The sequence below is a fragment of the Nematolebias whitei genome, chromosome 9, assembly GCF_014905685.2.
Source record: "Nematolebias whitei isolate Nwh7 chromosome 9, NemWhi1, whole genome shotgun sequence".
In the NCBI taxonomy this organism is placed as follows: Eukaryota; Metazoa; Chordata; class Actinopteri; order Cyprinodontiformes; family Rivulidae; genus Nematolebias; species Nematolebias whitei.
The window spans coordinates 35026790-35050464 of record NC_056506.1 but is presented as its reverse complement, the minus strand read 5'-3'; the positions used below and the strand labels follow the sequence as shown (position 1 = coordinate 35050464).

Below are 23675 nucleotides of genomic sequence, written 5' to 3'. Positions count from 1 at the left end.
ATATATTTGTTTATTTATTTTGTTGGTCATAATGTATTTAGCGCCTAATGAAATAAAAGGCCGCTGTGTTTCAGCAACTAGGAAGAATGAATGAAGTCATGAACTGTTACGGTGCATATCCTTTGAGCCAAGTAATTTTATACAAAGCATTTACTACTCTTAAATATAAAAGAATTTGATAAACTTTAGTTTAAGATGTCTCAGTAAGTACCAATCGATCCTTTAAACGAGCTAAATGTTAGCATCATGCTAATGAACGGCGCTGCAACAGCACACGATATCATACAAACCCAAACAATGGAACAACACATTTAAAAAAGGGATAATTGGGTATACATCTATTCGTTAGTCAACCACAAAACAAAATATAATTAATGTATTGGTTAAAAAACTAGTTATGTCCAAGATCACTACTTACCCAAACGAAAACAGCACGCAAAGATAAATTTCGTTTACGCATGCGCCGCGGCAGAGTCAAACTGATGGTTTTTCAGTACATCGCCCCCTAACGGATAGGAGAATGTAAATATTGTAGTCCAAATTACACAAGTAGACTTCATCTGGCTGGAAATCAGAAAATATAGGGATATTGGATCTGCATACATTACAATAAGAGTACCAGGAAAAATAAAATATTTTATAAACCTCACTCCGACCATCATAACCATTTTACTTGCAATACTTTTCCCGACCAATAAGTGGCGATAACGCAGTTTTCAGTTGTTTCAATGTCCACCGTAGAAGAAGAACCAGAGAGCGAGACGAGTCTCGGCCTCCTAAGTGTTCAAAAACATCGAGTAACATTTTCAGGACATCAGATAAGAAAACAGGGAAGTCGACTGCATGATTTACATCAAAACTGCAGCGCTGTGTTACGGTTTGACAACTTCCTTGAAATGTTTTCGGTCGGACAGACGGACCAGTTGTAGACATAAATACATGTCTGTGGGTGTAGTGTTCTGACTTGACTGTTTTCAACGTGATGCGTTTCAACGAGAAGGAGATGGTGTCTCTGAGCCGTCAGCCTTCAGAGATGGCAGCTGAACTTGGAATGCGAGGTCCTAAGAAAGGAGACGGTTTGTCACTTTCTGTTTTCTTTTTGGTTGATGCATTTTTAGCAGAAGGTTAAATTAGCATATAGTGTTCGTGCCACTCATTTAGCTGATGTACTCTAAATGTAATTATTTTTCTGTCCTTTTGTTTTGCAGTTGTCAAGAGGAGGCTTGTGAAGCTCATCGTTAACTTCCTCTTCTACTTCCGGATTGATGAGGAGGAGGTCAGCTGAGTTATCAAACTGTATTCAGTCTTTGTACCACTTTGACATAAACGCTGAGGTGTGTGTTTGTTTTTAATGCAGCCTGTTGGAGCTTTGTTGTTGGAGCAGTGTCGGGTGGAGAAGGAGGACAATCTGACCTTCTCTATTGGTGAGCCCCAGCATCCTCATCATCACTTCCACACTGACTCTAAACTCCTGTTTTAAGAGATGTTCACATGTCTGTGCTTTTCTTCCTGTAGCATTTCTAGATGAAGCAGAGAGAAAATATGTGTTTGAATGTGGCTCTGAGGAGCAATGTAAGGAGTGGATAGACTCTATTATCAAAGCAAGGTAAAGCTTACTCTAATTATTCCTTTTCACAGCAAAACTGTTGGGTAGAGCTGGTGTTAATGTTAATCCAGAGTGATTTGATGTCAAGTGGACAGAGCTAAATGTATCTGAATCTGATCTAATCTAAGTAAAAATAGGGTTGAACTTTCAGTTTGAGTCGGTCCTCTATCCTGAGCAGGGGTTGACATAAGTGGTTTGTTTGTCCGAGACAACCTATTTTCGTCTTGGACAACCAGATCTTGTCTCGAGGTTGTCCGGTGGACAGTCAAGTGAAATAGACATGAATTAAAATGATCCGTTGCCGCAACAGATTTCTGTCATCTGTAAAAATGAAAGGGAAAGTATGTGTTTTGTTGCAGTCTTTTGAAAGCCATCCAATTTAACAATAATACTGGGATTAAACGGATGCTGCTTTCAACAAATGAAGAGAACCAGAGCCACAGTTTGACCCAATCAGACCAGGGCAGGTTGTGTTTGATACACAGTGGGTGTGACCAGTGTTCTCAACTTAGGGATAGATGTAGGTGAGAGCACCAATCAGTGTTTCCTGTATTATTTTCCAAGGAGGACACCCCACTACCCTAACTGAAAGTGATGATGTAATAAATTAAACGTATTAAACATGTGTGTTCGCACGTGACCAATTCACTGCAGCTAGGGGAGATATCAGAGCTGATACACCATTACTCCCACCCACTCCTCTTGCACCGAGCCCTGACCTCCCAGGGACTTTTTGCATCTAAAATCTAACTTTATATTAAACATTAATGTGCCCTGAGTGTCATAATCTTAATGCAGATGTGCAATCTGCATGTGACCAAACCCCGGGTCCAAGAGAGAGTGCACATACTGTTGCGGGAGCGAGCTCAGCTTGTTTGATTTTCTCTCATGGTGAGAGGCTATGTATGTTGCCTTAGTTCTTATAATTAAAGTATAATGCTAAAAGACAAATATTTATAAGCCCCAGGTTATAGCAAAAAAAGTTGTTCAAAACTCCTCTCTTCTTTTGTAATTCCATTGGTCCTGATGATGCAGGTTAAAGTCTTTTTACAACTTCAACACTTCAGTAGAGAGCACAACACTGTGTACTTTTACTAAGGTCATGTATACACAGTATATTCCACTTTACATGAAAACCTTTGAGAAATGACCTGTATGCAGGGAAACGCTCTAGAATGGTGTGGTATTGGGGGTGGGGAGTGTGCTTGGGTAACCTCTAGGTGGAGGAAAAAGTCCAGCTTTCTTCCTGCTGTAATCTCTGCCTGACAAGGAAGGATGAGGAGAAGGATGAAGTTCCACTGGAGCATTTCCTGAAAGAGTCAGCCCCTCAGCAGCTTGGAAATTTCAAGCAGTCCACAATATGGCTGATGGAGAACATTTATATAAGTAAACTTTGTCTATATTGCAATAAATTATTAAATTACATTTTTCTTGAGGTTTTTTTTTTTTTTTTTTTTCTTTTTTATTGTAAAGATTGTGGATGACCAGATTCTGTCAAGATGGTGTCTGCTGGACAACCTGAAAAATGTCCTTATGTCCACCCCTGCTGAGTATTCTGACGGTGGTGGTTGAGTGTAATGGAAAGAGCTCATAATTATCAGCTACAGTGAGGAAAATAAGTATGTGAACACCCTGCGACTTTGCAAGTTATCCCACTTAGAAATCATGGAGGGGTCTGAAATTTTCGTCTTTGGTGCATGTCCACTGTGAGAGACATAATCTAAATGAAAATAATTGGAAAACACAATGTATGATTTGTTAATAATTTATTTGTGTGTTACTGCTGCAAATAAGTATTTGAACACCTTTGAAAATCAATGATAATATTTGGTACAGTAGCCTTTGTTTGCAGTTACAGAGGTCAAAAGTTTCCTGTAGTTGTTCACCAGGTGTGCAAACACTGCAGCAGAGATTTTGGCCCATTCCTCCACACAGATCTTCTCTAGATCAGCCAGGTTTCTGGGATGTCTCTGAGAAACATGGAGTTTGAGCTCCCTCCAAAGATTTTCTATAGGGTTTAGGGCTGGAGACTGGCTAGTTCACTCCAGAACCTTGATATGCTTCTTATGGAGCCACTCCTTGGTTCTCCTGGCTGTGTGCTTCGGGTCATTGTCATGTTGGAAGATCCAGCCACAACCCATCTTCAATGCTCTAACTGAGGTCATGGGCAAACTTAAGACGGGCCTGGACGTGTGCTGGTTTAAGCAGGGGAACCTTCCGTGCCATGCATGATTTTAAACTTTGACGTCTTAGTGTATTACCCACAGTAACCTTGAAAACAGTGGTGCCAGCTCTCTTCAGGTCATTGACCAGCTCCTCCCGTGTAGTTCTGGGTTGATTCCTCACCTTTCTTAGACTCACTAATACGCCACGAGGTGAGATCTTGCATGGAGCCCCAGTCTGAGGGAGATTGACAGTCATGCTTAGCTTCTTCCATTTTCTAATAATTGCTCCAACAGTTGATCTTTGTTCACCAAGCTGCTTGGCAATTGCCCTATAGACCTTTCCAACCTTATGGAGGTCTACAATTTTGTCTCTGGTGTCTTTGGACAGCTCTTTGGTCTTAGCCATGTTAGTAGTTGGAGTCTTACCGATTGTGTGGGGTGGACAGGTGTCTTTATGCAGCTAACAAGACGCTTCTAATTTAGAATAATGATTGGAAGTGGACTTTTTAGAGGCAGACTAACAGGTCTTTGAGGGCCAGAATTGTTGCTGATTGACAGGTGTTCAAATACTTATTTGCAGCAGTAATACACAAATTGTTTTTAAAAAAATCATACATTGTGATTTCCGGATTAGGTTTTTTAGATTATGTCTCTCACAGTGGACATGCACTTAAGATGAAAATTTCAGACCCCTCCATGATTTCTAAGTGGGAGAACTTGCAAAGTAGCAGGGTGTTAGAATACTTATTGTCCACACTGTAAATTCAGGAAGTGTGGCACAATACACATACGTGTATTTGTTTGTGGCTGGGCTCAGTTGATTTGGTTCAATATACTTCAACATACTGTCTTTCTTAATGCTTGTTAATTACATTCTGGACAAAACTGGCACATTATGACAAATGTATCAAAATAGTGTCAGAATAAAAAACATTTCATATAATTTGATTTGAACCGAAGTTAAACATTTATCATAAATGTGCTGCCTGCAACAAGCCTACATGTGGTCCCAATCTTGTCTGTATGTACTTTAAAGTTGTGATTGAATTCCACCCCTCATTGAATGAAATGTCGTTTTCTGCAGTTACGAGTTTATGAGGAGGAATCTAATTTATTATCGAACAGAAATCCACAGGCTCACTGGGAAGGTAAGACTAACAGCGGCAGGTTTGTTTCAAACTGCCTCAAATCATACCTCAGAAATGTGCAGTGTGAGTTGTTTGATTTAAAATGAATTAAATCTGTTTAGGTTTGACAGTGTTTGCTCATTTTTGCTTGTTTAAGTTTAAAATTTTGGGTAAAGTATGCTTGAAGATTTTAGGTAGAAACTTCAAACTCCTTGTTTCTCTGGATGTTCCACATGCTTTTACAGTTGATTACAGTTCAGTGACGGCACTGTAGGTAAAGCTGCTGCCTCTCAGCGAGCAGGTCGCGCCGGTTCAAATCCTGGCCCAGGGCCTTTCTGGGTGGAGTTTGCATATTTCTCTGTGTGCATGTGTGGGTTTTTCTCCGGGTACTCCAGTGTCCTCACACAGACCAAAAACATGCATGTTGGGCTGATTGGTAACTAAATTGTCCCTAGGTGAGAGTGAGAAAGTGCATGGTTGTTTGTCTCATTGGTCTATGTGTCCCTGTGATGGACTGGAGACCTGTCCAGGGTGCACACCGCTTCTTGCACAGTGATGGCTGGAAATTGGCACCAGTGATCCCCGCAACCCGAAAATGAAGAAGTGGGTAAAAGATAATAGATGGATGAAACTGTCAATAATAAATTAACTTAAGCAGAATAAACATTAGCTACAGTTTCATTCATGCATCCGCACTGGACCAAAAGCTGAAGTGAAACTCCTAAATTTCCATAAACAACAATTAGACTAGTACGAGTACAAACTGCAGCGCTAGAGTTAAATGCCACTTAGTTCTTGTGTTTGTCTTTTGCCATTTTGCTGAACTATCTATTTAATGTCAAGTTTAATTCTTCTTCAATAAATGAGTAATAAATGAGAGAAGGCTATATTTCTTCCAGTCTGTTCTCACTGCCTGCTTTCTCCACAGGACCCCTTGGAACAATATGGTATATCTGATGAAACTCGTTTCCAGGTCAGCAATGGTCAACAGCTCAAACCCAGAGATACATCCTCCCTGTAGACCAGCCTTGTGTTCTAAATGTGAAAATTTTAGTCCACTCTGCCATTCCAATTGTAATTATTTTTATTTCCGTAGCCTCAGCATTACTGCAGACACTCCAGCTTTTTACATTTGGTAGCCTTACCTTAGACTTTTATAAACCTTGCAACAAGAATTTCTTTCAATGTGCAAAGTACACATCTTTTCTACTGTGTTGTCATTTATTACAAATAGCACATTTTACATACACAATTTTCAGTTTTGTCCTATTAAATCAGTTGACTTAAAAACATTATTTTTGTATTTTTCTTCCTCTGAACATGCTGTACACACAGAATGTAATATTGAGAAGCTATGATTGTTCTTAAGATAAGTGTTTTTTTCTGAGAATCATTTAGCATGAATGTGAGTCAATTCAAGATATTTGATGAAACCGAGTAACTTCATCTACCTTACTCCTCTTTAATTGGAGTAATGCAGTATAATGGTCCTAATTGGAATTGTTCTTTTTTTTTTTGTTGCTATTTCTCTGTGTATTTACTGTATATTAATTTTAAAATGTTGCACATATTACTGGGAAAAGAGTCTATTTTTTATTAGAATTATGCCACTTACTTGAACTTTGTCTAACTTTTGTTTCACTGTGAATCACATCCTTTTAGCTATGCTGTTGGACAATTTATGACACCAGATTCTTGAAATAAATGCTTCAAAATTACACCATTATTTGGAAGCTTTGCTCTTAGCCATATTTTCTCATAGGGCTTTGCTGTATTAAATAAACTGGTGAAATATTTATGTTGTTAGTCAGAAATAATAAAATATGTCACTGAATGTCTTTTATTTTTAACTTTTTGCTTAATGACCAAATATATATATTTGCCTAGTTTTAGTACACTTGTTCCACTCACATACAAATAAAGTAATTTGGGGAAAAAAATGTTTTGGTTTAAATTTTTTATGTGCATTTTTGTTGAAAGTCTCAAACGCATTTTTGTTCGTCGCCTGGCACTTCCTGGATTCCGTACAGATGTTCCCTTGGCAACAAAAAATGTTGGGTTCAAAAGTAGTGACGTCACATTCTTCCCGTGGTGCTTTGCGAACCTAAATTGAATGCTCGGGAAAAGAATATTTGTATTCTGTAAATTCGGTGTTCAACCTTGAAAAAACGCATAAATCAGGAGACATTACAACACGGTCAGACACACTGAAAGCATCGCTTAACGGCCTGTAAAGGCGAGATACTACTGGGGAAGAGGTAGGTCTTCTGACAAGTGTAAATTGTGAACAGTGTTGACAAAGCATTAGCCCTGCAGCTAGCGTAAGTTACGGTAAATCTAGCGGAGCTAACGTTAGCTTAGCTCTGTGCTAGACGATTGAATTGTTTATTAATCATTTTGGTTTAAGGATTGTAGACCATCGATAAACATTATAGTTTTAAGATAGTTTGTGCTGTTGGGCAAATTTTCTAGTCAAGTTCGTTTACTCTGCGATTAAGTGCTGTTAGCATTAGATCGAGCTCAGCCATGGATAAACTAAGCAACCCGTAAAGGCACTCCTTCTTGGTTTAAAATTAACCTTATTTCAATCTAGGATGAAACAACGGCTCCAGAGTTTAATGCTCTTGGTTTCATTGTTTTCAATGTGTTTTTAAATAACATAATTTACATACAGGTCTCTCTTGGAAATCAATGAGTCCTCGTGACTCAATGAGACTAACCTGTATAAATAAAGGTTGAATGAATAATTGCATCATGCGTTTGACAATCATGTATAAGATAAGATTCAGAGATGATTCGCCGGTATTAATAGTGATGTAAATGTACTGAATGACAGGTGGCTTATGAAAAGGCATGATTAATATGGGTGCTCATTAGATCATACAAGATGGGGGTTTGTGTTTGTGCTACCATTTCATTGTTGTTGTCTTGTTTTCAGACATCATGGATCAAGACTATGAGTGCAGGCTGCTAAGACAGATTAATATCCAAAATGAGAATGCCAGCCCTATAGTAAGTAATGCACACAGTATTGTTTTGTTTTTTAGTCTTTTTTTATTTCCCTTTGTCATTGTTCAACAGAAGCAATTTCCCCCCTGAATCTATGGTTTCTAAGCTTAAAAGTAAAACATGCCATTTGTCCAAAAAAGTAATTAAAGATTAAATGTAATTGTCACGCTGGACATATAAATAAAAAGTACATACCGGTATTTTAAAGGCTGTTTGTACACTAGTAGACACCCCTTTTTCAGAATAAGCTCTATTTTTCTTTCAGTGTCCTGGCTCTGTGTAGACACATTATCATTTCTTAGTAGTTTTGTTTTTGACCTGGTTTAATGACCTGCCCTTGGCCCTTTCTGTCCTAGGATACATGTGTGTTGTGCCAGTGATGTTTTTATGCTTTTACCTGCTGTTCTGATGGAGTTGCTGGGATTTGGTTTAAAATTGCAGCCTACCACTGACATATTTGATTCAGAACTTTCTTTACATGTCTGGATGTACGGAATGACCATTACTAGTGGTGCACCGATTGCAGTTTTCTGGACGATTTCTAAAAAGTCTGACCTGCCGATACCGATTTTGTTTTATAAGCGACACTGTCAGGTGTTATAAGGTCACAATGCACCTTCAATTCTCCAATCTTATTTTACTGAAAAACATACCCTTGAACAATCCTAGAACCAATGCAAACTTGTTTTAACTGGCCATGAGGTAGTGCTCTGAAATATAAATGAAGTTTAGACAATTGTTGTGAAAACTAAAAAAAATCTGTAAAATCGCTTTCTCATACAAGTATCGACCGATTTCCCAAAATTAAAGAAATTGGGGCTGATAAATCGGTGCACCCCTAACCATTACTGTACTACTTGTTTTGATTCCATTTTATATCGATTCCAAAGAACTAAAAATAAGTACATTAAGTATATTTTACAAACATTTTGATGAGTTTAGTTAATTCATGTAGCTCCAAATTGTTACAAAATACATTTAAAGGGATTACATGCAAAGTTCAGTTAGTCCATTTCAATAAGATGATGGGTTCATTTCCATACAATTGATGTTATTTGTAATTGTAAAAAGTTAAAACGGTTAAGAAATCTGATAATTACATCATATTTTTCTTTAAATCAAGACCCAGATTTTAGAATGCAAGGGGCAGCATGCAATCCAAGATCAGCGGCCATCTGCCTCAAATAGTATGATTAATTTATCATCATCATGTTTATTGGAGTATAAATACCACCTCCTTAAAGGATTATAACATAGCACATGACATGACTTAAAATGGGCAAAAATGTTGTTACTATTGTTGCAAAAAGTTTAACAAGCCAGTTATTGGACAGTGTCACAAGAGTGGAACAAAAACAAGACCTTACCAGCCAAATGACTGGCTGTTGCAATTGCTGCCTCCTGTTGTTAACACCTCAAATGAATGCACCATCTGCCACATAAATTATCCTCCTGTTTTGTTATTAAGATTTCAAATTTCTGTCCAAGGCCAGTTTCTGTTTGGCCCCCTGTCAGAAAATGCTCTCTCTCCTCTTCCCCTCGTGTAGAAAGCTGTGGGAGCAGTGCGAACTCTGACACCCACCAGCTCCCCCTTGTCCTCTCCTAGCAAGCATGGCGATCGCTTTATTCCCTCCCGGGCAGGAGCCAACTGGAGTGTTAACTTCCATCGTATTAATGTGAGTCTGCTGCAAAACACCAACTATCTGTCCTACCAAAAGCACAATACTTTCAGAATGCTCTGTATGACCAATAAGCAAACACATTTCTTTTTTTTTTTTTGATATGCTATCAGTTTGTAATTCACTACTTTACTCATTATGTGTAAATATTTGGTGTGTTTATTGATTTAATTTTCTGAACCAGGAAATAGAAAAGTCACACAATCAAAACAGGAAAACCAAAGATGGAACCACTGACAGCAACAAAGGTAACTGATTGCCTTTGTGCTGATTGATATTCTTTTCTCCTAGTCTGAACTTCATAACATGCCACTCCAGGCCAGGATGATGTTTTCTGCTGCTTGTTGCTGAACAAAGCTGATGTAAACTTGGCTGTTTAGGATTGCCTATTTAAATGTGATTTGACCTCGATAAAAAGTTTGTATTGCACAGGAAAGATGAGAAAATGCAGAGCAATGGTCTTCTTTTTAACCTGTTCTGCTCTGTTTTGTGGAGTTTTTATTAAGGCTTTTATGTTTTATCTATTAAAGCTATGTTAAAAGTTTGAGCATTTTTGTGTCAAACTGACAGGAAGTAACATTTTAAATAGTCTAGGGAATATATGACTCACATGGGGTTAGCTAAATTTCATTAGGAGTTCACTATTTTACTCTGGAAACCTGTAATAAAAACCCTCAATGTGAAGCAACAAAGACTGATATGGAAAAAAGTGCCTTTAGCTACTTAATTTGGTAAATCATCTCTGTAAGAACTTCCTAAATATCACTGATAACCTCAGAAAGTACCATGAATTTGACTGAAATTTTTGTTCCTCACTCATTTTCTTCTTTTGTATCTGTACTTTTAGTGTGAGTTTCATTCAACTTCGTTTTCTTGGGTTTCTGTGCCTACTCAAATCAATTTTAGATAATTTGACCTTCTCTTGTTTACTGAGCATAAGAGGGTTTATGAATAGAGGAGGCAGGGACTAAACATAGCTGAGTGGGGAAAAAAGTCCCTGATCCTTAGAAGTGTGAGAGAGAGTTATGAAATTGCAGAGGGAGTTCAATGTTTGAACTTAATCATTTCGACAGCCTGGTTTGATTTCCCCTCTGTCTGTTCCTCTGTCTTTAGTGGATGGTCTGGCTTACTCTGCTCTGCTGAAAAATGAGCTTCTAGGCGCAGGCATTGAAAAAGTCCAGGACCCCCAATCTGAGGATCGTCGATTGCAGCCCTCTACGCCTGCCAAGAGAAGCCTATTTAATGTAAAACAGACAACAAAGCTAATATTTTCTTTGTTCATATTTGTGGCATTTCCCCATGATTATTAATGAGCTGCTTGTGTTTTGTAGTATTCTATAAGTACTAAGAGGTCTTTGCCAGAAGAAGATGGAAATTCAGTTTCTCCATATTCTTTATCACCTGTCAGTAGTAACAGGTAAATATATTTTGGTGTTAATTAAATAATGTTTATTTGTTTGTTTGGGCAAAAGTATTGTGATGTTTGTCACTCTTGTGTTCTGCATTGCAGTCAAAAATTACTACGGTCACCAAGAAAGCCTACACGCAAAATTTCCAAGATTCCTTTCAAAGTTCTTGATGCTCCAGAGCTTCAAGACGACTTCTACCTCAACCTGGTGGACTGGTCCTCCTTAAATGTGCTCAGTGTTGGACTGGGTACCTGTGTTTACCTGTGGAGTGCCTGTACCAGCCAGGTGTGTGCTGCCTGTTGACGCTGAAATTCATAAATGTCAAACAAATCTAACAGGAAACTCTGTCACTGGTTTGATATTGTTCATATTTAGAACTAAGAGTTTACTGCACAGTATTTAATATTTTTTTCTGTTCTTAGGTGACCCGTCTTTGTGACCTCTCTGTGGAGGGAGATTCAGTAACATCAGTGGGATGGTCCGAGAGGGTAAGGCTTTTATTTCCACTGTTTATAGAAACTGTTATCAACAAGACTGGTTAGTCACACAAATTCACAATTTGTAATTTCGTCATATATTTTAATTTAGTGGTGCACACAGAAAGCATGGACTTCTCCATCAGATTGAAATGTTTTCTGTTTTTTTTTTTTTTTTACTTGATTTGCACTTGAGATTCTACCTTGCAGCTAAAAATATAAATACTTAATGTGTTTAGATTGCAGTGTATTAGGTTTGGATTTTACCTGTCTTGTGTGTTTTCTGTTTTCAGGGTAACCTGGTGGCTGTGGGCACTCACAAAGGCTATGTGCAGATTTGGGATGCAGCCGCAGGGAAGAAGCTCTCCGTACTCGAGGGACACACAGCCAGAGTGGGTGAGTTGACAGTCAGTGGAGCTGTGAGGATGAAGATGTTAAAATATTAGATTTTAAGCAATTGATTAGCAGCACCTCTCATTCATGGTTGGTGAATCACCTCCTGTTCAGTTTACCTTCCATTCTTCTCTGCCAGGTGCTTTGGCGTGGAATGCGGACCAGCTGTCATCTGGGAGTCGTGATCGCATAATTCTGCAGCGGGACATCAGAGCGCCACCTCTTCAGTCAGAACGCCGTCTCCAAGGGCACAGACAGGAAGTCTGTGGGCTCAAGTGGAGCACAGACCACCAGCTGCTGGCTTCAGGTGGAAATGATAACAAGGTACACAGGCTGAGACTCTTGCCTGTTTTTTTTTTTTTTGCCAGCTGCACATCTGCGTCAGATCACCAACTTGCTTCTGTATCATGCATTTGTTATTCTAATGTTTCAACCTGCTGTCTGCAGTTACTTGTGTGGAACCACTCAAGCGTTCTGCCGGTGCAGCAGTACACAGAGCACTTGGCTGCAGTGAAGGCCATCGCCTGGTCGCCTCACCAACACGGCCTGTTGGCCTCCGGAGGTGGGACAGCTGATCGCTGCATCCGTTTCTGGAACACCCTGACCGGCCAGCCCCTGCAGTGCACCGACACCGGCTCTCAAGTCTGCAACTTGGCCTGGTCCAAACACACGAATGAACTGGTGAGTCTACTTAAATATTTACACAAGTTTAGATGTATAAAATGAAAGCAATGCTAATGTGATAGGCTAGCTTTTCTGTGTGCTGGAAGAGGCTATTTTTTTTCTGGTTGTATTTTAAACTAGCAGCCCAAACACTTTGTTTTTTGCAGGTCAGCACACATGGTTATTCACAAAACCAGATACTGGTGTGGAAGTATCCCTCCTTAACTCAAGTGGCTAAACTCACAGGACATTCCTACAGAGTGCTCTACCTGGTCAGTAAACACTGGGCATGTTTTTTTGGGGGTTTTTTTTTCTGTTCAGAGTAATGAATATAAAAACCAATATTATACTGGAAGCTTCAGTGGATGGTAATACCATATCTAAAAAAAGGAAATAAACATAACTGAAAATACTATAGTTAATTATGTCAAAATTATAAGCAATTGTTAATTTTTGAAGATAATAAAATGTAATTAATATGAACTTTGCATCAAAAGCATCTTTCAGTTCCTGAGTATGATATGAAAACGCACCTTTTCTGAAGATATGAAGAACATTTAGCATGTTTTTATGCACACTTCTGATTACTCTGATCACACAGTACTGCAGTGTTGTATACTCTGTGTAATACTGAGTTTTGTGCAGGCCATGTCACCTGATGGAGAGGCCATTGTGACGGGGGCGGGAGATGAAACCCTTCGGTTCTGGAATGTCTTTAGTAAGATGAGATCTACTAAGGTATGGATTCGTCTTGCACACCTTGCACTGTTTTTTTTAGTCTGTTTAAATTAGTTCTCATGGTTTTTGTCTTTCCTCTTAGGAATCGGTCTCAGTGTTGAACCTCTTCACCAGGATCCGGTAGTCTGCATTGTAGTGAGAGTAATAACGGGAAGGGACTTGACTCTGCATGCATCAAGTTGTTCGTGGGCCTCTTTGAATATTAACGTCGGCCATCTTCAGAGGCTTCAGCTACTGATCTTAGTTTATTTAGCCAAGTTGTAGCTGATGTTGGGAGGAGCTGAAGAGTTGCACAATCAGACTTTCAAGGGCTGAGGAAATCGTATGGCACACAGGAATTCATTTCCACCTGAATTATGGAACCACTGCCTCTTCAACCAGACCTGTGATCCCTGATGATCAGGAGCGTTTCAGGGCCGTTTGTGTGGTTGTTTTGTTTACAAACTGACTTTGTGCATACCTGCCAAATATATTGAGTTTATCCTTTTTGTTTGTGTATTTATTTTTTTCTTTTTATTCTTACGAGTCTGCTTGTTTAAAAGATCGGTGGGGTTTTATTTTCACGTCCAAAACTGCAGATTTCAGTCTCACCTCTGAGCTAACTTTGATTTCTCCTCATTTACTGAAAATATTCATGTCATTTATTTTTTTTGTTTATTCCTGTTTTTATGAGTGACAAAAATATGTTGTGGACACTGATATTGGAATATATAAACCACTGAGACCTGGTGGGGGTCAAAAACTACATGAAAAGGCCTTGTTTTATTATTTTATCACTTATTGGGTTAATTTTAACCCACTAAATGTTCAATGATTGTTTTATAATCTCATAGGAAAAAGACTATGGGGAAACTGTACATAAGAAAAATCGTTACAAAAGTAATCCATATATCATTTTAATGTGACTTGTATGATTTTTTTTTTTCATGTTCCTTTAGAGAATTTAATAAGGAAGATTAAAAAAAAATATGTTGGCCTGTCAGTGTAGTTCATAACAAAAGTGCAGTTTCAAAGAAAAGGAATAAACCAGTTAGTTAAATGTTGTGTGCAGAAGTTCTGATTTGTCAGAGTTTCTTTATTTGTCATTTGCACCACACGTGTTACATGCGGAACGAAATTGTGTACACAGGGTCCAAGTTGCATCCAACAATAAAATGTAAAAAGAAAAACAGTAATAAGATCTTAGCTATGAACTAAGAAAAACTAACTAAAACTACACTAAGCACTAATAGCATAAAAACAATACGCCGAACAGCAGCACAAACATGAGTCTGAACAGATGAGCAAGAATGAACACGTGATTTTTTACAGTGATAATCCTGGTTAGAGATTCATGAGTCTAACAACCTCAGGGTAGAAGCTGTTCCTCAGTCTAGCGGTTCTACTCTTAATGCTCCTCAGCCTCCTTCCTGAGGGGAGCGGAGCAAAAAGTGTGTGCTGGGTGAGTGGGGTCCTTCATGATGCAGGTGGCTCTCTTCCTGCATCTAGATGTGTAAATGTCTGTGATGGTGGGGAGACTGACTCCAACAGACTTCTGTGCAGCCTTCACCACTCTCTGCAAAGCTTTTCTTTCTGCAGCTGTGCAGCCTCCATGCCACACGTTGATGCTGGAGCACAGGATGCTCTCCACTGCACACCTGTAGAAGGAGGTGATTTTGTGGCTAAAATATTTTTGGTTATTTGTTAAACTGGGGTGGAGATAATTTGATGGTTTACAGAACTTGTCTGACGGGGTTTAGGGGAATTTTAACAGCTTAACCTTGTGTACTTGAGGTTGCCTCAAAACTATGCTGCCAATTTACACAAATGTTTAAAATGAGGTGATATAGGTTTTTAGACTTGATGTACAAATTAGTGACATAATTCTGTCAATTGTGCTGTGATTTACATTAATTTCCTCAACTTCTCGATCATATTTAAGCCTTTCTTTAAACTTTGCTATTGTTCTAAACCGAACTCAGTCACCAAAATTCTAAAGTACAGTATGTACACTAGTACAGTTGACAGTAACATGTATTCAGGTATTACATTTATACTTGGTGACATGGTGAAACAGAGGGTAAAGCTGTCACTTCTCAGTGAGAAGATTGATAAAATCCTGGCTGGAGGGCCTTTTTGAGTGGAGTTTGCATGTTCTCTCCGTGCATGTGTGGGTTTTCTCCGGGTACTTCAGTTTCCTCCCACAGAACAAAAACATGCATGTTAGGCTGACTGGTAACTAAATTGTCCCTGGGTGTGAGTGAGCGAGTGAATGGTTGGTTGTCTTGTTTTTCTTTGTGTCCCTATGGACTTGTGTGCCCCATGTCTCACACAGTGACTGCTGGATATGGACATGAGCGACTCCCACAACCTGGAAATGAAGAGTAAAGAATGGATGGATGGACACTAATACTGAAGCTTGTTAAGCTTAATATTAGACAAAACTAAACCTCTAAAAAAATGTGGGTAAAAATAGATACACAGTTTTTATTAATCTAATTCTCAAGACCTAATTAAAAGGCCTTTAAGGTTTTAGACACAGGTAATGTGACCTAGAGAAAAAAGGAACGGCACCACGTCATTAGTAGGCCTGCCGCGATAAACAATAAATCAATTAATCACATGATAAATGAAAATTATCGACCTCATTTTCATTTATCGGCTCTGTTTCTTCGTGTCTCTCTTTCTAGGCCTAGTAATTAGTGAGTTATAGTAAGACTAAATGTATTAAAATAAAGCCATCACAGGTGGTCAGTATTGATGCCCATCAATCTGATTGGTTTTAAGACTTTCTAACACAGAGCCATCATTCGCAGTGATGAAGATTGTTTATTACTGTCAAACATCTGCAGAATGTGGAGAAAAGTTAAGGGAGAAAAAATATCTAAGTTTAGAAATTCATCTTAAACTCTCCAGATCTCATTAAAAATTAGATGCTAAAATTCATGATAGTGCAAGTAGACAAATATACAAGAGGTGCAAATTGAAATAATTGCTGGAGAATGTCTCTTAAAAGCATAAACTGGCTGCAAAGTTGCAGAACGAACCCAAAGTATTTGGAGCAATATAGAATATCAACACAAACCTTTCTTACCATCTGTTCAGCACGGCGTTGGAAGAATGATGATTGGGCTAATTGTGATGCTATGAGTCCTGAGCAGCATGCAGTCACTGAGCAAACCATGAACTCCTCTGTATAAAGTATTCCAGAATCAAATACGGGCCATCTGTGTGGCATCTGAACCATGGAGGACATTTGGACCCAGCAGTGCAATGATACACTCAGCTGCTAATAAAGACATAAACAAATCTTGGTGTTGAAATTATTTAGTCTTCAACCTGATTACAACGTCCAGGCAGAACATATGGCTAAGAACGTACCTATGTTGATTATTGCTGCTAAAGATGCTTCTGGAAGACTCAGTCTTTTCTACACATGCCTGCCTACCTTTACTTTTTGGCTCAGTTGTTTGTTAATCAGTAATATTTTGTGTGATATTTTAAAACATGTAAAGGACTACATTTAAATATAAATATTTATGCACTGTACTGTTGAATCATCAGCTGTCCTGCTCATCCACCTCCTGCAGATGTTCAACACCAGAGGGTGCAGTTCCTCTGAACTGGTCAGAGTCTATGATTCAGTGCTGCATGTCTGCTACCACACCCTTAATCAACCTAAAGCATATACCTTAAAGGTGGGCTTCAGATTTAGTACACTTAGAAGAAATATCCTATCTGTATTGATATAAAGATGGATAAACATATGCACATAGACCTGCCACTCCCACGAGGTATCCAGTTTATTTTATTCTGAGTTGAGATTAGTTTTTCTTTTGAGAAGGCAGAATTTAAGTGCCATAAAACCCCCTGCACTCCACTTTGTTTTCAGGGAGTTTGTACATTTCCACCGTATTCCCAGGCCAGCCCACACAAGCAGAGTTTTGACCTCGAGGATGAAGCATAATAAATGTTCACAGCCTTAAAATGCCCCCACACCTCTGCATGTGCCCTGCAGCGTATCCAAATTCACTCCCACCCATTTAAGCAGCAAATGGATGTTATCAACAACAGCTGAAGGGTCCAAATACACGCGGAATGATAATTATGCTCCTTTTGTTTTTATATAAAATGACCGCGGAAAGCTGAATTCAGAAATGAAAAGAAATAAATTATTAAAATACAAAGTAATTAAGCAACTTTTAAAATTCTGCCTTTTTTTTTGTTAGTTTTTTTTTTTTTTTTTTTTATCAGGTAGGTCTTAGTGACTCAGCTTCTATCAACACCAAAGAGCCCGAGCCTTTTCTTCCTTTTGGACTCCATTATAATGTTGTCGGAAAAACATGCCTGGTCTATTATAGTGATCAGATAAATAATCTGAATGGAGGACTTTCAGCACAGTCTTCCTGCTCATATCTGCGCCTCTTGGTGGGCAGATGTTATAAACCCTGAAAGCAGTGGGGAGAACAGAGGGGCATCACTAATATGCATAATCCTACCTCCTGATGTTTCCATCAAGAGACGCAGAGTGCGATGGGCATTATTCTACTGAAGCCCCACAACACAAGACCTTCCCCCAGGTTCCTTCATGAACCCGACTCTTGTGTTTTCTTCATCAGTCTGCACTGATATCAAAGGAACAAAGCTATTAGCCACAGCCACCAGGTTTCTGTTTGGTCATTTTGTCCGAAGGAGCAGAGCACAGAGAGGGCCTTATTTGCAAAGGGAGAGGAGTCACTTGAAGTACCTTTGTGCTCATGAAAGAACACAGAAGAGTAAGGGTGAGATATATTTCCATTCCCTGGAAACTGCGAGGAGCTGTCAAATAGCAGGTGACAGAAGATTTAAATAGCTCTGATTTAAATAGCCCAACTTCAATCAGGAAGCAACCTTGTCTGCAACATTGTCTGTTGACTCAATGTGTTCTTTGGGTGGGAAACGGTGTCAAGTTGAGCTCCGCTGAAACAGATGTGCAGTAAATTGATAGACATGATCTAACTAGTGATTTTATGGATATATGTGTCACCGTCATCTGAACTCTGCCTCAAGTCGTCACAGTGGGGCTCAGACTGGGAAGACCATTTGTGTGAACGTTTGACTTCAAAAACTAATCAGAAACGATTATCAGTTAGCTAAAGTCCAAATAAATTTGTAGGCACAGCAATAAACTTTATTTATTTTATTTTTTTTTACTGAATTTACAACAGAATATGGTAACACTATCCAGCATAAATGGAAAGATCTCAATATTCTGATGCGTGCAGACAATCACTGTAATTTCATATTATAAATCATAAAGTTTTTTTTTTGTTTAAATTGTTATTTTTTTTTCATAGAATAATGCCATAACATGCAAGTTTCACTTTTAACAAGCCCCTCTTGATGTTATTTTAATTTCAGTGTTTTTAGAACTGACAAATCTGAAGGATGCTTTTTTTTTTGGTCTCAGATCTTCTGCTTTTGTTTTATTTTCTTAAAGGGCTTGATGTTTTAATAATGTATTATATAGCGCCATATCTTATCGAGATACTCAAAGCTCTTTACACTACAATATGTGATCTCAAAGAATAATCAGTGCTTTATCACATTTATACACCGATGAGACACACATTGGAGGCAACGAAGGGTTCAGTGTCCAGGGACACTTCAGCATGTGACTGCTGGTGGAATTGAACCCCCAATTCTCCCATTGGAGAGCAACTGCACTAACCACTCAGCCACAGCTGCTCCATATTATTCATACAGCTGTATGAATATCTTTAATTTAATTTTAAACTCAAACTCATACTGCAAACACTGCAAATCTAATTAGCATATTGTTAACTCATATGCATACAATTAAAACAGGAGGACACAGAAAGAGAGAACATGGATTCTAGTTGTATTAGATTTTTTATTGCAGAAACAAATTTTTTTTTTTTTTTTCACGTGTCAATTTTCAGTTTTGTCTTCCCTGACAACATAAATATTATCCTAAGGTAAGATGCTGGTGCGTTCTGATGGGATATTTGCAGATTTTAGACCTTTGTGCTAGAACTGACTGATGACTATAAGTGTTGGAAAATTATTTTTTATTCTAATTCCGAATGCAAAACATTAACTGGGGTTGAATGAAGCGTTGCTGTTATCTCTGTTTAAAATGTTGCTGTAATAAGAACACTATGATGCACTGTTTGGTTCTTTAATTTATGCAGTTAAACAGCTTTGTTTAGAGCTTTTTTTTTTATAGCACTTGTTTTATAAGTCAGGTACAGTTTTTATTTTATGAGCCAAAGTACATAATTGTATCTATGATGTTGCAAATTAAAACTGTATTTAGCCTTAATGTCCTGATGCATGTTCAATAATCCACGTAGATAAATCTAACAAGGTTAGATTGGTTAGATATTTGGCTTTATTCTTTTCCTAAAAGCATGACGCAGATGTGGTTTCCTCAACCTCCATGTACGTATTATACTATAATCTTTTATGCAGAAAATCAATTCCATGTCTAATCTTGATCTCACAGTTCAGTTATAATTTAATTACGCCTTGGTGCATACACAAGGGAGAAGAACACGGCAGGAGATCTTTTTTTTTCAATGATCGGGAGCCTGTTTTTGTGATTTTTCCTTTTTTTTAAATCTGTGTGTTATTTGTAACCAAATGACCTACATCATTTGTAGGATTTCAGCTATTCATATGTTAAACTTTTCAGTTTATGCAGGAGATGGATGCTGTGACTTTTGATTTTAGTAACATTATACCTGTCGTGCTTGAAAGTTTGCGAATCCTTTAGAATTTTCTATATTTCTGCATAAATATGACCTAAAACATCATCCGATTTTCACACAAGTGCTAAAAGTAGATAAAGAGCACCCAGTTAAACAAATGAGACAATAATATTATACTTGGTGTCATTTATTTATTGAGGAAAATTATCCAATATTACATATTTGTGAATGGCAAAAGTATGTGAACCTGTAGGATCAGCAGTTAATTTGAAAGTGGAATTAGAGTCAGGTGTTTTCAATCAACGGGATGATGATCAGGTGTGAGTGGACACCCTGTTTGATTTAAAGAACAGGATCTATCAAAGTCTGAACTTCACAATATGTTTGTGGAAGTGTTTCATGGCAGGAACAAAGGAGATTTCTGAGTAGAAGACATGCTAAATGAACACTAAACAGTACACTAAAAGATCTAAGATATACGCTAAACACTAATAATGTAATTAATATGGTGTATTAAGCAGCAGCCTGAGCATGAGTCTGAGGTGAGTAGATGGGCATGAATGAATACAGAAGATGGGTCATGCAGCAAGACAATGACCCTAAACACACGAGTCGTTCTACCACAGAATGGTTCAAGAAGAATCAAGTTAATTTTCTGGAATGGCCAAGTCCAAGTCCTGACCTTAATCCAATCCAGATGTTGTGGAAGGACCTGAAGCAGCAGTTAATGTGAGGAAACCACCAACATCCAGAGCTGAAGCTGTTCTGTACAGCGGAATGAGCTAAAATTCCTCCAAGCTGGTGTGCAGGACTGATCAACAGCTACTGGGAAGGTTTAGTCACACAAGATACTGAAAGCCATACTTTAACCACTCACAAATATGTAATATTGGATCATTTTCCTCAGTAAATAAATGACCAAATATAACGCTGGTGAAGATTCTTAGAAAAGACCATAACCAGAAAAAAAAAACAAATATAAATTTTTTGTCTCATTTGTTTAACTGGGTTCTCTTCATCTACTTTTAGGACTTGTGTGAAAATCTGATCAGATTCAGAATCAGCTTTATTGTCATTGCACCGAAACACAACAAAATTAAATTTCAGTACAGCCCGTCAGAGTAAAACATAAACAACATACATGGGGAGATGGAGTGTCTGAGGCCGTGGCCTCGTGGTAGGCGCTGCCCTTTTCGTTAGATAGGAAAAGACAAACACAGGGGAAGGGGAGGTCTAAAAAAAAACAATATCTCACACTGTGTCCTAGACGAGACACAGTGTGAAAGTTGCTAAGAAAAACTACCTCGGCACAGAAACAGCAACATACATCATCATGATACATATACATGAGGAAGGCTGATGAAGGCGGTGAGTTTGTCCCTGGACAATACCAGATAGTCCTCATAGTTCTGATAAGAGAGATGGTGCAGTGTCTATCAGCTGGCTCAGCTCTGACACAGGTCCAAAGATGTCCTCGGGAAGGGAGCGGGTACGGGAGGGGGGGAGCGGAGCTTCTTGTTCACATAACATCCAGGAGAGTTTGAGATAGTTAGCCAATTCAAGGCAGATACAGAGGAGTCAGATTCAGATAGCAACAGTTATTTTGGGTCAGGCTGACTCTGCTTGATTTCTGTCTGCCTTATAGTTCTACTGGTACATCTCAACGATGACTCCAAACAGCCAAATTTTGTGGTCAACACCACCGGGCTGAGATTGTAGATTCTCCAAGGTCAATCCCTTCTCACCAGTAAGTTTCAGGAGCCACAAGTGGCCTGCGATTCTCAGAAATCGTGTCCAGCTTACAGCTCAGCTCACACAGCATCTAAGTCTGAGTGCTCACTGCTCAGCACATTCCTTCACACAAGCCGGGAAGCCTTACAATGGCCAGGACAGCTGCCAACGTTTTCTGTATTTGTTGATATGCCAGGTAACCGCTAACTTCAAAACGCATAAATCCTGTTATCATAGATCCAATTACTGGATCCTCAACGGACAGTATGGACAGGCACACGAGCTTCCACTGCCCCCAGGAATCCGTTGTGTATCCAGCTGCAAGTGTCCCGTCAGGGCAAGAGGGCTCTCTTTTGCTCTGTCTTCTCAGTGAGAAAATTTTTATCATTTGCGTTGAGAGACCAGCTGACCAGAACCATAATTCAAAAAATATGTAAAGAGAGGCTCTGATAAGGTTCAAAGGACAAAAAGAAAAGCCGGAGGAAGCAGGAGCGGGAGGGAAAAGTGTCCACCTTCGTCGGGGGGTGGAATGATGTTTTACGGCATATTTATGCAGAAATATAGGAAATTCTTGAGTTCACAAATTTTCAAGCACCACTGTACCTGATTTACAAAAAAATGTCTCTATGGAAATACATCTAGATCTCTTCATCCTTCAAAAAAATTGTTCTCTTTTAAATTTGCTTAAGCATGCTTGCTCTATTTTTGTCTTCTTAACCTACATTTAGCTTTTAGCTAGCCCTTTGCTATTTTTTGCTCTCAGTTATTGATCTGGACTATAAAATTTTAGCCTTTTGCTATGTTTGACTTCTAACTAGCTTTTTGGAACTACTAGCAAGTCTTATATTACTTTAGACTTTAAGTCATTGTTCTATTACTATTATCTTTCAGCTTGCCTTTTGTTACTTTTAGCTTCTAGCAAATCTTTTGTTACTATTAGCTAGCCCTTTGCTACTTTAAGTTTTAAATTGTTGTTTTGCTACTTTTTGCTTTCAGCCAGCCTTTGGCTACTTTTGGCTTCTAGCCAGCATTTTTTTAAACTATTATTAGATAGATATTTGCTACTTTAAGTCTTAAGATTGTTTTGTTACTTTATGTTTCAGTTAGCCTTCTGTTAATTTTGGAATTCCTGCTAGACTTTTGCTGCTATGAACTGTTGGATACATTTGTTTTGCCTTTTGTTACATTTATTTAGCTTTTTACTACATTTGTTTAGCTGTTAGCTAAATTTGTTTAGCATTTTGGTACATTTGTTTAGTGTTTTGGTACATTTTATCAGACATTTACTACATATGGATTATTGAGCATGCATCGGGATACATATAGCTAGCTTTTTGCAACATTTATTTAAGTTTTTGCTTCATTTAGCTAGTTTTTTGCTACATTTATCTAGCTTTTGGCACAGCTCTTTAGATTTTGGTACATATCTAGCTTTTTGCTGCATTTATTTAACCTTTTGCTACATTTATTTAGCTTTTTGCTGCATTTATCTAGCTTTTGGTACAGCTCTTTAGATTTTGGTACATATCTAGCTTTTTGCTGCATTCATTTAACCTTTTGCAACATTTATTTAACTTTTTGCTTCATTTAGCTAGTTTTTTGCTACATTTATCTAGCTTTTGGTACAGTTCTTTAGATTTTGGTACATATCTAGCTTTTTGCTGCATTTATTTAACCTTTTGCTACATTTATTTAGCTTTTTGCTGCATTTATCTTGCATTTGCTACTGTTTTTAGCTTTTTGCTTCACATCTAGCTTTTTGCTATATTTATTTAGCCTTTTCCTACATTTGTTAGGCTTTTTGCTTTATTTGTTGAGCCTTTTGCTGTATATTTTAGGCTTTGCTACATTTATCTGATCTTCTGCAAGTCTTTTTGGACAGGTCATAATTTTTATGACCATAGTCCTACAGTATACGGTATTTTTTAAACAGATGCATGCAGAAACAACATATACTTTCAGTCTCTATTTATTCATTGGCTCTTTT

At 38.3% G+C, this 23675-nt stretch overlaps 3 protein-coding genes across 4 annotated transcripts in view; 2 read left to right on the top strand and 1 right to left on the bottom strand.

The window, feature by feature from the left end:
• sf3a2 (splicing factor 3a, subunit 2) overlaps positions 1–481 on the bottom strand; it is a 3101-nt gene extending 2620 nt beyond the window's left edge. The window contains exon 1 of one of the 2 annotated variants that reach the window (XM_037681714.1): positions 419–481. The gene's annotated coding sequence lies outside the window, so the exon portion shown is untranslated. The remainder of the gene's footprint in view (positions 1–418) is intronic. The other variant, XM_037681715.1, reaches the window with a different exon arrangement.
• Positions 482–743: 262 nt separating this feature from the next.
• plekhj1 (pleckstrin homology domain containing, family J member 1) lies at positions 744–6035 on the top strand. The gene is made up of 6 exons (XM_037681713.1): positions 744–1076; positions 1209–1276; positions 1358–1424; positions 1516–1606; positions 4856–4919; positions 5827–6035. Exons 1-6 carry the CDS (start codon positions 983–985, stop codon positions 5917–5919), a joined length of 477 nt encoding a protein of 158 aa, XP_037537641.1. The 5' UTR covers positions 744–982; the 3' UTR covers positions 5920–6035.
• Positions 6036–6981: 946 nt separating this feature from the next.
• On the top strand, positions 6982–14043 carry fzr1a (fizzy/cell division cycle 20 related 1a). Its single transcript, XM_037681711.1, has 14 exons — positions 6982–7156; positions 7837–7910; positions 9455–9583; positions 9771–9834; positions 10700–10830; positions 10918–11003; positions 11097–11280; positions 11418–11483; positions 11765–11867; positions 12004–12188; positions 12312–12545; positions 12695–12799; positions 13173–13265; positions 13348–14043. Exons 2-14 carry the CDS (start codon positions 7842–7844, stop codon positions 13387–13389), a joined length of 1491 nt encoding a protein of 496 aa, XP_037537639.1. The 5' UTR covers positions 6982–7156; positions 7837–7841; the 3' UTR covers positions 13390–14043.
• Positions 14044–23675: the final 9632 nt, after the last annotated feature.

What these genes read in the sequence shown, in the direction of transcription:
- plekhj1 (XM_037681713.1), top strand. Translation starts at nt 983, where the DNA reads ATGCGTTTCAACGAGAAGGAGATGGTGTCTCTGAGCCGTCAGCCTTCA. An exon ending in TCCGGATTGATGAGGAGGAG is followed by an intron (nt 1,277 to 1,357) that starts GTCAGCTGAGTT and finishes TTTTTAATGCAG; the next exon opens with CCTGTTGGAGCTTTGTTGTT. An exon ending in CAATCTGACCTTCTCTATTG is followed by an intron (nt 1,425 to 1,515) that starts GTGAGCCCCAGC and finishes TTCTTCCTGTAG; the next exon opens with CATTTCTAGATGAAGCAGAG.
- fzr1a (XM_037681711.1), top strand. Translation starts at nt 7,842, where the DNA reads ATGGATCAAGACTATGAGTGCAGGCTGCTAAGACAGATTAATATCCAA. An exon ending in CCTACAGAGTGCTCTACCTG is followed by an intron (nt 12,800 to 13,172) that starts GTCAGTAAACAC and finishes AGTTTTGTGCAG; the next exon opens with GCCATGTCACCTGATGGAGA. An exon ending in GTAAGATGAGATCTACTAAG is followed by an intron (nt 13,266 to 13,347) that starts GTATGGATTCGT and finishes CTTTCCTCTTAG; the next exon opens with GAATCGGTCTCAGTGTTGAA.